The sequence below is a fragment of the Pinus tabuliformis genome, chromosome 1_1, assembly GCF_031772625.1.
Source record: "Pinus tabuliformis cultivar Carrire ecotype Pingquan chromosome 1_1, CPIR1, whole genome shotgun sequence".
Classification (NCBI taxonomy): domain Eukaryota; kingdom Viridiplantae; phylum Streptophyta; class Pinopsida; order Pinales; family Pinaceae; genus Pinus; species Pinus tabuliformis.
The window spans coordinates 571,388,982-571,405,266 of record NC_142297.1 but is presented as its reverse complement, the minus strand read 5'-3'; the positions used below and the strand labels follow the sequence as shown (position 1 = coordinate 571,405,266).

The 16,285-nt window shown below is 39.3% G+C and overlaps 1 protein-coding gene across 3 annotated transcripts in view; it reads left to right on the top strand.

Annotated features, from left to right (window-relative positions):
* The window catches only part of NADK2 (NAD kinase 2), a 137,257-nt gene extending 121,553 nt beyond the window's left edge, over window positions 1-15,704 (top strand). For 2 of the 3 annotated variants that reach the window (XM_089392312.1, XM_089392314.1), the window contains exon 8: window positions 15,179-15,704. In XM_089392312.1, the coding sequence (XP_089248438.1) occupies window positions 15,179-15,388 (210 nt within the window). In that variant the 3' untranslated portion in view covers window positions 15,389-15,704. Of the gene's footprint in view, window positions 1-10,680 lie in introns of all 3 variants that reach the window. The other variant, XM_089392313.1, reaches the window with a different exon arrangement.
* Window positions 15,705-16,285: the final 581 nt, after the last annotated feature.

Genomic DNA, 16,285 nt, shown 5'->3' with positions numbered 1-16,285 from the left:
ATTCTTACCCAATGCACATCCCTTACATACTTCTTCATGATCTTCCTTCATATCAGGCAGTGTTGCGGGGGAGTGCCCCCCCCCTTCGAACCCGCTCCCGAAGCGCGCTCCGGGCGGGAGCGCGCTCCCGTAAAAAAATTTATGCTCCCTGGTCTGTTAGGGAGCGACTCAGGGAGCGATCGCTCCCGCGCTCCCGGAGCGTTTTTTAATGCCCGGGAGCGATCGGGGAGCGATCCCTCCCGGGCATTAAAAAACGCTCCGGGAGCGATTTCAGCCGGGCCGGGAGCGGTTCGGCGGAAAAAAAATCCGCCGGACCCGAAATTTCCAAAAAATTTAGAATTTTTTATTTTATTTTATAAGCCCAATGGGCCAAAAAAATTTCATTTCAACTTCATTGAGCAAGAGATTGAGAGCTGGAGCAAGAGCAAAGGAGCAAGGAGCAAGAGCTGAGGAGCAAGGAGCCAGAGCTGAGGAGCGAGGAGCAAGTGCCAAGGAGCGAGGAGCAAGCCTGCAGAGGTAAGTAACTTAATCATTTAGTTAGTTTAGCTGGTTAGGTAGTTAATTTGGTTAGTTTAATTTACCTGTTTGAGTTTAAAGATCATGTATTTAAATTAAATTAATAAATTAAATGAATTAATCCCAATAAACTAAATTAATTTGCAGATTCAAGACTCAAACCCTACAAACATCAAACACCATGGACCTGGGGATATTTATTGGCATTTTCCTCTTCCTGGTCCCTTTTATGGTTATTATGGTGGTGGAGAGTAGGAAATGGAGGGGGCCTGAAACTGAAGAGGTGGATGAAGAAGCCGGAGGAAGTCAAATGGGTGAAAACCCCAGTGAGGAGGAGGTGGAGGAGGGTGAACATGACCCTCAAAAAACTAAACAAGACCAAACTCCATTGTGGAAATATGTTCACAGGGCTGAAACAGGGAGAGGGGGTGGAACCACTAAATTTCATTGCCCCCATTGCAACACTGATTACACAGGCTCATACACCCGTGCTAGAAGACACCTCTGCGGGAAAAGGCCATGGGATGGAGAGAAACAAATAGGAATCAAAACTTGTGCAGCGGTGTCAACAGCAGATAGAGCCAAATACATAAAGGAAGAGGAGGACGCCCAATACAGAACAAAAAGATCAAGGGGTGTCTTTGAACCAATCTCACCATCACAAAGAACTCCTTCAGCATCCTCCCAAGGCAGTGGATATGGACATGGAGGCACAGGGTCATCATCTTTAAGGCGTAGAACCATATCAGATTTCCTTGATGAGGGGTGTAGGAATGATGTGGATTCAAAAGTTTACAGGTTCCTCTATGCATGTGGGGATACCATTCAATGTTCTACGCTCACCTTATTGGCACGAAATGGTTTCTGCCATAAATGATGCCCCTAAAGGATACAAGAGCCCTGGGTATGACAAGGCAAGAACTGTTGGCCTTGATCATGAAAAAGCAAAAATATCACATTCTTTGAATAAAATGACAAGTTCTTGGACTGACAATGGGGTGTCCATTGTATCTGATGGATGGACAAATGTAAAAGGCAAGCCATTGATAAGTGTTCTTGCCGTGTCCCGAAGTGGTCCCATCTTTCTAGCTGCACATGATTACTCAGACAAGTTCAAGACCGCTATCAACATTGCAGAAGCATTGCTTGAAACAATTGAGTGTATTGGCCCATACAATGTCATCCAAGTCATCACTGATAATGCTCCTAATTGTAAGGCAGCGGGAGCAATTATTGAGGATAAATACCCGAACATATTTTGGTCTAGATGTTTGGTTCACACATTGAACCTTCTGTTGCATGATATTGTCAAAAACAAAAATGAACAATACCAATGGATTGGTGATTTGTACAAGAAAGGAAAAAAATGATAAAATTTATTACAAATCATAGCAATACCCATGGCCTTTTCCGCAGTCACTCGAGATTGGAGTTGCTGAAGATTGCGAGGACTAGATTTGGTAGCTATTACCTCACCTTCAGGTGCCTTTTGAAGGTAAGGGAGGCATGGTATCAAGTCCACATTGGCAGGTGTTAAAGGAAAGGGCTACAAATGTAGCTGACATGGCAGGTTTTGAAACGGTGGAGGAGGCCGCTCTTGATGGGCAGTTTTGGACAACTGTGAGACAGGTATTGGATTTCACCAAGCCAATTTATAACATGATTCGGTTTGCAGATACAGACAAACCAGTGATTGGCGAGGTGTATGAGCAAATGGATACCATGTTGGGGGAAATAAAAGACATTGTTCATAATAAAGATCCCAACTTGTACAAACTGATTCATGATTGTGTGTGTGAACGGTGGAATAGGCTTAACCTTCCACTACATTGCTTGGCGTATATCCTTACGCCAAAATACTACTCAGAATCTTGGTTGGGCAAACCTGCAGCAGGGGGTGGTGTTAGGACCAAACCCCATTTAGATCAAGAGGTAACTAGAGGATATCTGGAAGCATTAGAAAAGTTGGTGCCTGACAGGGAGGAATGTGCAGCTGTGCGCCTTGAAATAGGCAGATACTTCAGTGGCAGTGGTTTGTATGGTAACTTCCATGCAATGGACGACAAAGATAAATTTGATTCTCTCACATGGTGGGAAACATATGGCGGCCACGGACTTTTGCCAAAATTGGCAAAAAAAGTTCTTTCACAGGTTGTAAATTCTTCTTCTGCAGAGAGGTGTTGGAGCACCTACAGTTACATACATAATGTGAAAAGAAACAGACTCAACGAAAACCGAGCAGAAAGCTTGGTTTATGTGCACTACAACTTGAGGTTGTTGAGCCATTACTGTGATCGGGCTAATGAAGATCCCACATATAAAATTTGGGACAATCACCCTGAGGACGACAATTTGGAGGATGGCATTGTACATATTGAAGAACTAGAAGAGGAGCTTGTACGGGATGAAAATGAAGCAGCTGCAGCAGCCATGCCACCTCCACCTCCACCATCCAGTAGCAGTTCTCGGGGCCCGAGTCTTGTTCCATTGCTGTCGCCACCTCCATCGACACCCTCGCGTGGAGGCTTTAGTTCTGGTCGTCGGTCTGTGCGGGAGACTCCTAGAAGACCACCACGACCTGCTTATACTCCTGGAGACTCTCGTGGCAAGGGCCACTTGTAGATTTACACTTACAGTTTACTTGTCTTTTTTAGTTTCTATTAGACTTTAGTTTTCATAACTGTTGAGTTTTGAGTCCTTGACTCTTGACTCTTGACTCTTGACTCTTTCATATCATTATGGCATTATGATATTTTTTGTAAACATTATATCACTGTGACAATGAAAATTTGAAGTTTGAAGTTGGGCCTTGGCAATTATAACTCATTGGTAATGATTGTGAATTATGAATATGATGCTTTGTGAAAGACTAAAGTTGTTTCATTTCATCTCATTATTCATGTTTCATTTTATAAATTTTTAACATTTCATATCATGTTAACAGTTAGAAGTTAGGACTTAGAAATATCTTCGATATTACTTCTTGTAATGGTTAAACTTGGCTTACAAGTACAACTTGTTACTTTGGTGATCAATGATGATAAATGTTATTGAATTTTCAATTCTGAAAGCTTGAAGTTGAAACTTTAATATTGAATTTGATGAATCATGATTTATAAGACTCATGGACATGGTTGATGACGATTATAATTTCTAGATGATTGATGTGATATGGTTCAATGATCAATTTATGTTTTTTTTATGTTTTTTATGTCTATTTCATCATTCTACATGTTTTTGTTGACATATATGTATCAAAAATTAAAAAATATAAAAAATATATATATTTTAAAAAAATCGCTCCGGGATTCGCTCCCAAACCGGGAGCTTCTGAAAATGGTCGCTCCCGCTCCCGCTTCCGCTCCCGCTCCCCGCTCCCGCTCCCGCTCCCAAGTAACATTGAGACAGTTAAAGCGGTTGGTGGTCGATTATGACCCCTCCACGCCTGAAACAACAGGATATTTTGTAATGAAACTCTATATATACCCTGAAGATAGATGTAATAGGGGTTGATGGTTGTTGTTTTGATGTAAGGTTCAACTTCTGGACACTGTAACTACTGTGATATTTGCAGCGTCCGGTCTTCATTTTCAGCGAATACAAGCTTCTTTTGCTATTAATTGCTCACTTTCTATTTCTACTCTGTTCTAGGCTGTGCCTGTTATGCATTTTTCATGTGCTCTTGATGTTTAGCATTAGAGGGGCTGTCATCCCACCTCTGTGTTGAAGTCTAGTATGTATCATTGAATGTGTTATGCAGGTTTCTCTTTACTTAGTGCCAGAGAGTTGTCATCCTGTCTGTGCATTAAGAAATAGATTTGCAGACCTCTTTACTGGTTGCAGCCGACCATCACATGGTCTTGTGCATCTCCATGTTCACTTAATCCTCAAACTGTGAGTAATTGGTGGTTTAAAGCCTTGTAGTCTGGGGGTGTTCACCCATGTTTGGGGTTAAACATAGTAGAAGTGATTATCTGGCTTGAATATGCATCATTCCTTCCATTCATCCGTTTCCAACATTTTGTTGAGTTTGTAATGTTCCCAAGCATCTCTGAGATACAACCTAGGAGAGTTTCTTGGGGTGATAACAGCGACAACACTATTGACTACCATCTGCAGAATGGGTTACTCTACGGGTTGGATAAGCTATGTGTTCCTAAAGGTGAGCGTTTGCAGCTGATTAGAGAGACTGACACCTCCAAGATTGCAGGGCACTTTGGTGTAGGGAAGACTGCAGATAACTTGCAGAGGTATGTATATTGGCCCAAGATGCAAGAGCAAGTAGCTAGGTTCATAAGAAGATGCATGCTTTGTTGTACCAACAAGCCTAGCAACAGGAAACAAGGTCCATATCATCCCTTACCTGTACCTACTCGTCCTTGGGAAAGCATTTCCATGGACTTTGTGGGATGTTTACCGACAACCAGGAAGGGACATGACTACCTTTTCGTGGTAGTTGACAGGTTCAGCAAGATGTGTGTTCTGATGCCCTGTAAAAAGACCATTAGTGGACAAGAAGCAACAAACTTGTTCTTTGGATAGGTCTGGGTACAGTTTGGGATACCAAGGAGCATCATTTCAGACAAGGATACAAGATTTCTCAATGCATTCTGGACTACATTGTGGGAGAAGATGGACATGAAGTTGAAGAGATATACAACATTCCATCCACAGACAGATGGGCAGACAGAAGTAGTCAACATGACTTTGGTGCAACTTTTGAGGGGTTACAACCAGAAGCATCCGAAGATCGGGGGTCAAAATATGATATATTTACAACATTATTATAACAAAGCAGTCCACACTTCTACAGGAAAGTCCCCATTTGAAACTTGTTTTAGATATTTGCCACCTTGACCTTTGGATATTGCATATGGGAAACAAGGAGGAGTGAAGGAAGACCTTACATGAGATGCTTTGAGGGCTGAAAAATTTATAGAGAAGATTAGGGAGATCCATCTACAGGTACAAGAAACACTGCAGAAGTCATAGGTGAAGTATAAGGCCAGGGATGATCAACACAAAACAGAGAAATTATTCGAGGTGGGAGACAGAGTATGGCTATAGTTGAACAAGGAGAGGCTGCAGGAGCCTGGTAAGAAAATCATGGCTCTAAGGTATGGTCCCCTTGAGATATCGAAAAATGTGGGTGATAATGCCTATCGACTCAGTTTACCCCCATATATGCACATTTTGTTATGAAACTAGCTCAAGAAAAAGATAGAAAAGATAGATCAACGCCTTAAAATTCAGCCTCTTCGAGGGGGCAACCTCCTTTACATTACATAAATGAACAATTCTTGGATGATACAAATGAAAAGACCTCCTTTCTATATATAAGAGTCTAAGGGGTCATAACATAATCAAAGCTGATATAACAATAATAATGTAAGGGCACAATAATAACAATAGTGGGTTTCTATGGGGCACAATAGTAACAATATGGGCACTACATGGGTACATCAATATAATAAGTGGGTTGTACTAATAACACTAAGGGGTTATAGTAGTAGTATAGGGGCCTAACATGCCCCTCTCCTTCAAAAAAGCATTGTCCTCAACGCTTGAGTAGTTCTTGATGCTTCTGTATAAAATTCTTGTCCTCCCATGTGGAATCTTCAGCGGGTAAGTTCTTCCACTTGATGAGATACTCTGAAATTGATCGATTTCGTCGCTGTCGGGTTCTTGTTTCTGTAACTGCTCCAGGTTCCAATATGATTTTTCCTTCCTCTTCAACTTCTGGCAATATTGTTTGAATTGGGATCTTTTGCAACTTTTGAATAAGTGGCCATACTTCTTCGTCCTTCTTCTATTCATCCCTTGCTTTCTTTATCCAATCTGGTTGGGTAATAGAAATAGCACAAAATAATGCTTCCATGTCCTCATTCTTGAAGAGTCTTCCCATTCGGTAAGGTCGCCATTTTTTAAGTGCATGTAGTATTGCCAACATTTCCTTCTCATAAATAGCTTGCTTGAGACGTAGCAATAAAAATACCCAATCACCTACATCAAAACATTTTTCACTACGATGTTGATCTACCTGTTGTTTCGTTTGATTTTGCACTGAAGTGGCGTTATCTTTTAAAATTTGGAGAACTTGTTGATGCTCGATGTGACCTTTCACTGCTTGAACTTTTTTTTTTCTTGATATGTCCTTCTATCTTTAGAGTTTGAGGAGTGGTAATTTCTTCCAATCCTTTACAAGATATGGTCGGATTCATTTCTTGATGCTCGGTGTGATTTTTCACTTCTTGAACATTTTTCTTCTTGATATGTCCTTTTATCTTGATAGTTTGAGGAGTGGTAATTTCGACCAATGAATTACAATATATGGTTGGATTCATTTCTTCTTTCTCGATGTGATCTTTCACTTCTTGCACCTTTTTCTTCTTGATATGTCCTTCTATCTTGAGAGTTTGAGGAGTGGTAATTCTTGCCAATGCTTTACAAGATATGGTTTGATTAATTTCTTTTTTCTCTGGGGTGGGGTCTTGGCGTATATCTTCTTCTTTTGATGTTTTTTGATCCTTGTCTTCCTCCTCTTCATATTCTATGTAAAATAATTTCTTCTCAGCACACTTATGACCTTTAGTGCATTTGCTATCACAATTGTAACAAAGCCCTTTTTTTCCTTTTTCTTCCAATTGTTGTGGTGTAACCCTTGTAGGTTGTGGAAGGCTAAGAGAAACAACACTTCCATCTTTATAGTTATGAGGGGTATGCTTCCTAGTTTCCATAATTTTTCTTTCCACTATGTCACAAAGCCCTTTTACTCTTTCCAATTGTTGTGGTGTTGCTCTAAAGAAGGTGTTGCTCTTTGTATCCTCATAATGTGCTATCATTTCCTCCATGAAGATTGACCACGTAACAAGTTGTTTACGAGAACAAAGCCCTTCATACCATAAAAATTGATCCGGTTCTAAATATGAAGATGCAATACATACCTTTTGTAATAGTGGTACACCATGTAGATCAAAATATTGCTCCATCTGAAGTATCCAATTTACCGGATCCTTACCATCAAACTTCCTCATCTTGCTTTTTCTTGATTTTAGGAGCTCGATCTTGAAACGACTGTAACTCTGTACTTTCGGATCTTTAAGTTCTGAAATTGCGACCTATAGTAGCCCTCTGTGTCCTCTTTCCAATGCCTCCAGTCTGATCCAAATTGGATTCTCCAAGAAAGAGTTATGCACAATCTCCCAAGATGACCTGATTATAGACCTTTCCAGAAGAGCGAACTTGTATGAAGTGCCACGTGTCACTGTTTCGACCTTTTGCTCTGAAAATTATCTAAAAGAAACTACAGTCCGTCCTCTTTATGTACCTTTTATGAAATTTCAATCCGATGCTCAGAGAGAAAGTTATGATGATTTTCCCTAGGTCAACTGTTTGGAATGTAATTCAGGAGTCTGCAAAAAGACCAAATTCCTCAGATCGTATCTTCGCAAATATAGCACGAAAAGCTCTGAAATTCAGACCCAAGCTTCAACGCGATTTCTTCTCAAATGGGTTTTTTTTTTTAGCTTCTGAAACGTCGCAAAAAAAAAGTTATAGTGAAAATGCCACGATGACTTATTTGGAGCAGCGAAACCCTAGAATCCAAAGCTCTGATACCAAATGTTATGAAACCAGCTCAAGAAAAAGATAGAAAAGATGGATCAACGCCTTAAAATTCAGCCTCTTCGAGGGGGCAACCTCCTTTACATTACATAAATGAACAATTCTTGGATGATACAAATGAAAAGACCTCTTTTCTATATATAGGAGTCTAAGGGGTCATAACATAATCAAAGCCGATATAACAATAATAATGTAAGGGCACAATAATAACAATAGTGGGCTTCTATGGGGCACAATAGTAACAATATGGGCACTACATGGGTACATCAATATAAGTAGTGGGTTGTACTAATAACACTAAGGGGTTATAGTAGTAGTATAGGGGCCTAACACATTTACTCAGTTGTAAATGTGCAGAATTTGAAACTCTATGAGCCTTCCATGCTAGATCAGGAAGAGGAACAAGTCCTACCTTCTGTGGAGGATTTGGCACCAGACGCCCAGGTAGAGTTGACAGAAGATACCGTTTTGCAGAAGAGGTCCAAAACTACAAGACAAGGGCAACAAGACTTTTGGCAAATTGGGTTGAAGGGACAACTTCCTGGAAAAGCTAAATGGTACACTAGAGAGAAGGTGGAGGAAAAATTTCCTCACCTCATTTAGTAAAAGCTTTTGGGGACCAAAATCCTCCTAAAATGGGGAGGTGTGATCCGAGTTGGATCATTATAATGTTTGTCATCCATCTCGATGCATTTGGAGTGAAAAAGTGGAGGAATTAGCTCACAGGACCGTTTTTACCAACGGGACCCATTTGGCAAAACAAAGTTTGAAACCTTCCGGGAACATTTTGAGGCATCAAATGATGTTTTTTGGGGGTAAAACTTTGCTGCTAAAACACAACACTTTGTCATGCTATTCTACACATAGAAAGCTTTCCAACAACGCAAGAGTCGCATCAATTGGAGTCCGTATGCAAAAGTTATGCCACTCAGAAGTTGACTTTCTTGTTTTCGCACCTGTAGTTCCAGAGGATGTCGCGTCAATCCCCATTATTAATAGAAAAGGGGCTAGCCACGTGTTTGTGATGTAAAATACTTTAGAAGAGTCTATTTTGTAACTCTAGTTAAGAGTTGATTTAGTCAAACTTAACCACTAGTAGGCTATCGGGTTGTGTTATAACCGGGCCACTAGGAGGAAGAGGCATTCCTTTCTTTCGAGAGCATTTTGTTCCATAGTTGAGTAAAGATAGCCAGGAGAGATAAGAGGTAGAGCACACAGAGAGGATTTGTGCATTGTAGCAGCGCACGGGCCACAGACATTACTTCTTTGTATCTACAGTAGGGTTGCGGGGGAGCGCCCCCCGGTCTGGCTCCCGCTCCTAATTCGCGCTCCGAGCGGGAGCGGCTCCTGAGCGCGCTCCCTAAAAAAACCGCTCCCTGCCTGTTCGGGAGTGTTTAGCCTTTTTTGCAATTTTTTCTTTTGCAATAATGTTCCAAATGCAATTTTTTTCAAAGAAACAAATAAGTTTTGAGTGGGGCAGCTTAATGATCAAGCCTATGGCCCTAGTATTGATATGCGATTCATGGTAATGTTAAATTCTTAAAGTAAAAGTGACATTCTCCTTAATCTTCATTTTCATCCTTTTACTTAAATTTTTAATATTACCATGAAATAACTCAGGATGTTTGATAGTGTTTCTGACCTTATTGGATTTCATATGGAGAAAGTAGAATTTTAGATTTCATTCAAAATCCAGTAGAGTTATCAGTTTTTCAGGATTTCAGGATTGGGGGATTGCAATGTTTCCATTGAATTTTGTCATGTATTAGGGTATGGAACTCGTATTTAATCAAGAGCACCAATCCCTATATGTACCTTGATGTTAGTGACATTGGTTGTTGAACTCCTCTATCATGATCCTCCTAAAAATGTACGCATCACTCAAACTTAATGTAATGCTTAGAGGGTGATATTAATGACAAAGATCCTTATACAGATACAGAGGTAATGACAAAGATACCTTTGGATATTAATGCTTAGAGGGTCATATTAATGACAAAGATCTTGATTTTCCAACAAGACTAAAAAATTAGACATTTCTCATGGTGGCAAGAGGCCCAAGCATAAGCAATAGATAATAGATTTACTTGTATTTTCTAGTTTCTAGTAGTTTTTGTAACTATTGACTCTTTCATATTTATTATGATATTTTTTTAAACAATATATGACAATTTATGTTTGAAGTTGGCAATTATCACTCATTAGTAATGAATTATGAATATGATGCTTCATGAAAGTTGAAAGTTGTTTCATTTCATTTCATTTCATGTTATATATTATTTGTTGTAATGGTTACACTTAGCTTACAAGTACAACTTTGGTGATCAATGATGATAAATGTTATATATTGAATTTTGAAAGCTTGAAACTTTAATATTGATGAATCATAATTCATGAAACTGAATATGTTATATGTTACTAACTTGTGGGCGTGGTTGATGAAGATTATAACTTTAGATGATTGTTGTTATATGGTTCAATCTATGTTTTTTATATCTAATTCATCATTCTACATGTTTTTGTATATATAAAACGCTCCAGGATTTGCTCCCAAACCGTGAGCTTTTGAAAATGTAGCTCCCGCACCCGTTTTCGCTCCCGCTCCCAAGTAACACTGATTTGCAGCCATATTTCCAGACAGAGAAAGAGAACGAAGCGGCCTCACGTTTCAGTTGGGTTTTCTACCAAAAGGGTTTCCTAGAGAGCATATCTTGTGTATTATGTGTGTGTGGGCTTATTTTGTCGTTCTCTACTTTTCTGCGTGATTTACTTTTACATGCATGCACTAATTACAATTAATTTTACAAATCTAGAAATTAAATGAAACTGTAATAGTGTAGAACCTTAGAATTTTTAATATAATATTATCGGATTTGTTGTGATGAATTGTCCAATGGAATATCCACAGCAGTTTACGGATCACATATCCTCTAAAATCAAGTGAGATCACCATCATAGGTAAAATAACCATAAGAGTATCATAGTAGGCTATATCTAATGCAAAAGGCACCAAAGTGCATCTCACAAGTATTCCCTTCAAATGTCTTCCTAGCTTGGGGTTTTTAAACAAGTTATTGTGCTTAGATATTGGAGAGTTATCCAAAAGCTTTATTAGGTGCTTCCAACCCTTAGGGGAGGAATAATTCCTAGGTTGACCCATCAATCAACAGTTACAAGTGGTTAGTGATATGGTAGGGGTCTACTTCATGGAGGATACCAACTTTTTACTGGCTATGAAATTCTTTCATTCTTGAGTGTTATAATGTGAAGAGCGAGCAATTGTAGGAATTGATTTACCCCTTTCTTTGGCCTATTTTTACCACCCCTCTTGTGGGCCTTTTTCTTCATTGTTTTATATTTCTTGCACAAGTTATAACCTTTCTTTATGTATCACTAACCCCTTAAAGATGAAGCAATATGTTGTTTATTAGGGTTGGGTTATTCAAAGTTCCCTTCATTTTGATAGCTTATGCATTAACCAGAAATTGTGAGGGCTAATAAGCTGGGTAGAGCTCATACTAGGCTTTTGTCCATGTACTTTATATATATCCCAACCAATTTTTTGCATTTATCATTATAGCTCATGCTCTTTTTTTTCTTTTTACCATATCAACTTCTTCGGAGAAATTTTTCGGGTACCTACTCATGAATGAGGAAAATAGGGAATCGATATTGGCAACAAATAACAGTTAATCGGAATATTTGACATGAATACATGGGATAGATGGAAAATGTTATATGCAACATCAATTAGTGCCTCCTATTTATGCCCCTCCTAGATAGTGGAAAGAAAGGCCTCAAGTAAGGTCACATTGGACTAGGGGCAGGGGATAACCATCAAGGTGAAGCATGGGAACAAGAATACAACCAAAAGTGGTCTATTATCCAATTCAACCTGTGATCCATACTAGAATGCCCTTAAACATTAAATGAAAGCACTTGATTACAAAAATGGTTAATGTACCTTACAATAGATGGTTCACCTTCATTTGATGAGTAGGCTAGATGTCATAAAGCATTGACTAGAGCATGGATGGAGGGCCTTTGAGGCTAGTTATCTATAGATCATCATTGGGCTGCTGGCTGGCAAGTTGATTAGGATAGGGGAAAAGAATTCTCCTAGGGGTTACCCACTTTGGTGGGTAACAACTCCCATTTAGGGTAAGAGAGATATCCCTACTTGGTGCTTTGCTCTTCAAAGAGACTCTCCTTCCTCAATCATGTGAGTTGACAACCTTGTGGGATTTTCGAGGTATGTTCATTTCTTGAGGAGGTGGGTATCTCTATTGGCTAACTCCCTTCTTACTCTATTTCTCTTGATGCTCCTCCCTTCCTCCTCCACCCTATGGAGGAAATTAATGAAATGATTAGCAGGACATTAGTAGGAGGTTCACACAAATTTTATGTATGGGGCCTTGTAGGGCCTTGAGTCCTGACTCCCAAGTTGGCCATTAGTAGGAGGTTAACACAAATTTTATGCATGGGGCCTTGAGCCCCCTCACTCCCTTGGTTTACCATTTCAAGGGCTCTACAATAACTAGATAGACCTTTAGCCCTCACTCGTTATTAACTTGTTATTAATTGCTTAGTCACTACTGCTATTAACCCTTCTATTTATTCTCAGGACGGGATCAGACTTTACTATACTGACTTTTCATGCATCCGCTAGGAATGCTTCATGGGGAGGAAAGGAGGCATCTAGTCATGCACCCTCTCCTCTCACCCTTGCCTTATTCTTGAGTCCAACCTATCCACCTTCAGACCTATATGCCCTAGCTTGGATTCATGAAGCGCCGCTTAGAAGGCACTGCTTAGACCTTGGGCCGGATGGATCAACCTTACGGTTACCTAGGATGTGGAGGAAGTCATGTCCTAACCCATTGGATGAATGAAGCAAGCGCTTAAGAGGGAGGTCAGGACTCCCACGTTGGCCTTTTATGCTGAGCACTTCCTCTATATCAGTGTTGAGCTTATTTTTCAATTGAGATATCTTTAACTCCCTCTACTACATTGGGCTTTGCTTTCCACTTGTCTCAATATGTGTGTTCTTATCCAAGAGAGCCATCCATCTTCTCAATGACTCATTACCAGTTTCTACTCTTTTACAACAGCTATAAATGTCAGAAATAACCCTCTCCATCCATCCCAAGGGAGCAGGCTGATGCCATCTAGGATTACCCCATGAGAGGATCTATCAATGGCGCAATGCTTATACTGGGAATCTTGGGGTCTCTCACTTCTTTCTTCAGATATCTAGATCAAAGATGCTAGGTTTTCTTTATATGGGAAGTGATTTTACATAGGGGATAGATGTTACACGGACCTCCTAGGTTTTATTCTACTAGGCAGATTACCTCATTCTTTTTTGTTGTCACAACTATCATTAATAGGAAGAGGTGTGCTGAGGCCTTAGACATATTTGGCACCAGATGAATTAGACCGCATGTCTCCTCTTGGTCACTAGGCAATGCCAAAGGGTCTTAGACACATTTGGCACCAAATTTGTGAGACCACATATCTCCTCTTGGCCTCTAGGCACACCACGAGGCCTTTGCATAGTGGATGCTCTCATCGTACTCAGGTAGGTTGAGTTATTACTGGTACTTAGTCCTCTATCACTAGATTTGTCCCAGCAGCCTCAAGTATTAGGAGAGTTTAAATTTGAGTATGCCAATCTTCTTCCCAAGATCTCCCACCCATGCTCTCTCTGCCATGGATATTCCCTTGAGGACATCCTTTGGTAGTGCATAGGTCTTGTATTTGTAGTATATGTGGACTTTCTTCCTTCGTTCTAGTGATATCTTCAACCTTCGTGAGTTCCAAGGCGGCTTATCCCTCCTCGGCTACCTCTATTTCTACTTCCATTAAACTGTCACATCGTATTGATGGATAATCATTTGCTTTTGCTTTAATTGTTGCTATTATGTTAGCATTTTTCCTTACTCTCTTAGCTTCTAGCTTGTAAGTGTCGACTTTGGATTCCCATTACTTATTACTATCGATGTACTTGAGTCCTATTGACTTTTTTAATCATTCACTGAAATTAATAAATTTATCTGATCTCATCTACTTTTTCCTTCCCTCTCAAAGTCTACTGCCATGGTCTGGATCTAATTTGGTGAGTTCTGTGGCAGTGATGGTCACTTTTTTAGCAACACTTCGTTGTAACAGCTTGTCATTTCCAAAACAAAACAAATATATTCAAATAACAATTATGCTATAGCTGAGAGGGGTCAGTTAGATTTTTTCCTTCGTGCACTTCTGAGGTGAGCAACTGATATTTAACTTCATATCGAGGTCAATCAATGCTCCTATTGAGACATTTATACAAGTCTGTTAGCTCATATTTACTACGAACGTCCTGATACTCAGAAATGGTTATATTTTAGCCTTCACTTATACGAAACATTTGTGCTGCAAGCAAATCACAATAACTTTCTTATTTCAATAAAAGCGTTGATACAGCAATGCATATTTGACTTCATTTCTGAGCAGTGAGTACAGTTTGACAATACTAAGGTTATGCAAATTTCTTCTACTATCATATGAACATTGTCGGCTAATAGCCTACCTGTATAATATGACGTTTCAACAAGTTTTAGAATAACATATGTATATCACATTGCTATAAAGTCATTCATAGAGCTATTGAGGGAATTACATATTCTTTCTCTTTTTTTTTTTCCTTTTTTTTGGGTTACTAGGCTGAGTGTAGGCTGCGGACAGCCCATTTATTGGAAGGAAGAAGAATAATCAACCCACAGTAAAATGCAACCCCAATAAGATGCTATCACTAAGATTATGTGGAATTACATATTTGCACTTTCTACTGCACCACCAATTGAACCTGAATGTTTTTTATGCTATTATGTCTGCTTTATTGTTTTATTTAAGTTTGATGTTGCAGCTTTCACATAGACTGAAGTATGAAGAAATATGCCAGAAGCTTGGCACCACAGCACTGTAAACAGTCTTATATTCCTCTTTCAATGAGTGTGCACTATACTGATCTTAAAGATGTGACTCACACTTGTTTCAGATTCCCGATGATGCTCGAAGTAATTCATGGGTATCATTTGATGGTAAGAGACGGCAACAACTCTCAAAAGGTGATTCTGTCCGTGTTTACATGAGCGAGCATCCTCTTCCAACTATAAATAAATGCGATCAAACTGGTGACTGGTTTCGGAGTCTGGTACGCTGTTTGAACTGGAACGAAAGGATGGAGCAGAAAGGTTTTACAGTGTGATATGGCAAATTTGCTTGTTATTTTGACTTTTCAGCTTTATCGATTACACGATCAGGTGGAAATGTTCATGGTAGTAAGCTATTTCATGGTAGTAAGCTATTTATGTTCATGGTAGTAAGCTATATTATGAGCCAATTTGGTGAAGTTTTACTTCAATTGTATATATTGTACATTGCCAGTGTATTATAATAAATATTTATCATCAGATCGAGGAATATTGATTACCCCATTGAGCAGGAGTGTAATAAATAAACATGCGTTTAAATGTATATTGTTATGTAATTGAAAGAATGAGGAATGAAGCAATGCTATTTCATTATTCGCAGTCATCTGATGTCAGAGTTGATTTGAATTTGCCTCCAAAATTGGTGGCAGTTTACAAAAGGTTGCAAATTGGAGCATTTTATATAAAACAGCTCCTCTTTTGTTCATTGATTCTGAGCATTATAGTATTAGTATATATTCATCTATACAGAAAAGGTGATTGGTTGTCTTTCGTGGTTCATGGTTTCCCTGACTGATACTTGTAGTGCCACCGCACAATGTTGTTTTTCATAATGCTATGGTTGCAAACTTTCCTTTGATACTTGTAATGCCACTGTGTATGCCCTTTGTCATATTTATTGTATTGGTGAAAAGGTTATTGCCATCTTATTTATGGCAGCTGATATTTTTCTTGGATCCCTCTCATTGAGAGGTGTAGGATTGACCTAAAGATCATCTGATTCCGATAAGTATTCATGGAGATATGAATTTATTTGTGTTATGGGACAATTCGTCAAGGTCGGCCAGCAACCAAATAACCTCCATGTATGCTCAACGTTTTAGTATAAAAGGAAGTGACTTGAGAGTCATTTGTACACACACTTCACTCTTGATTTCTCTCCACTTGTTTTG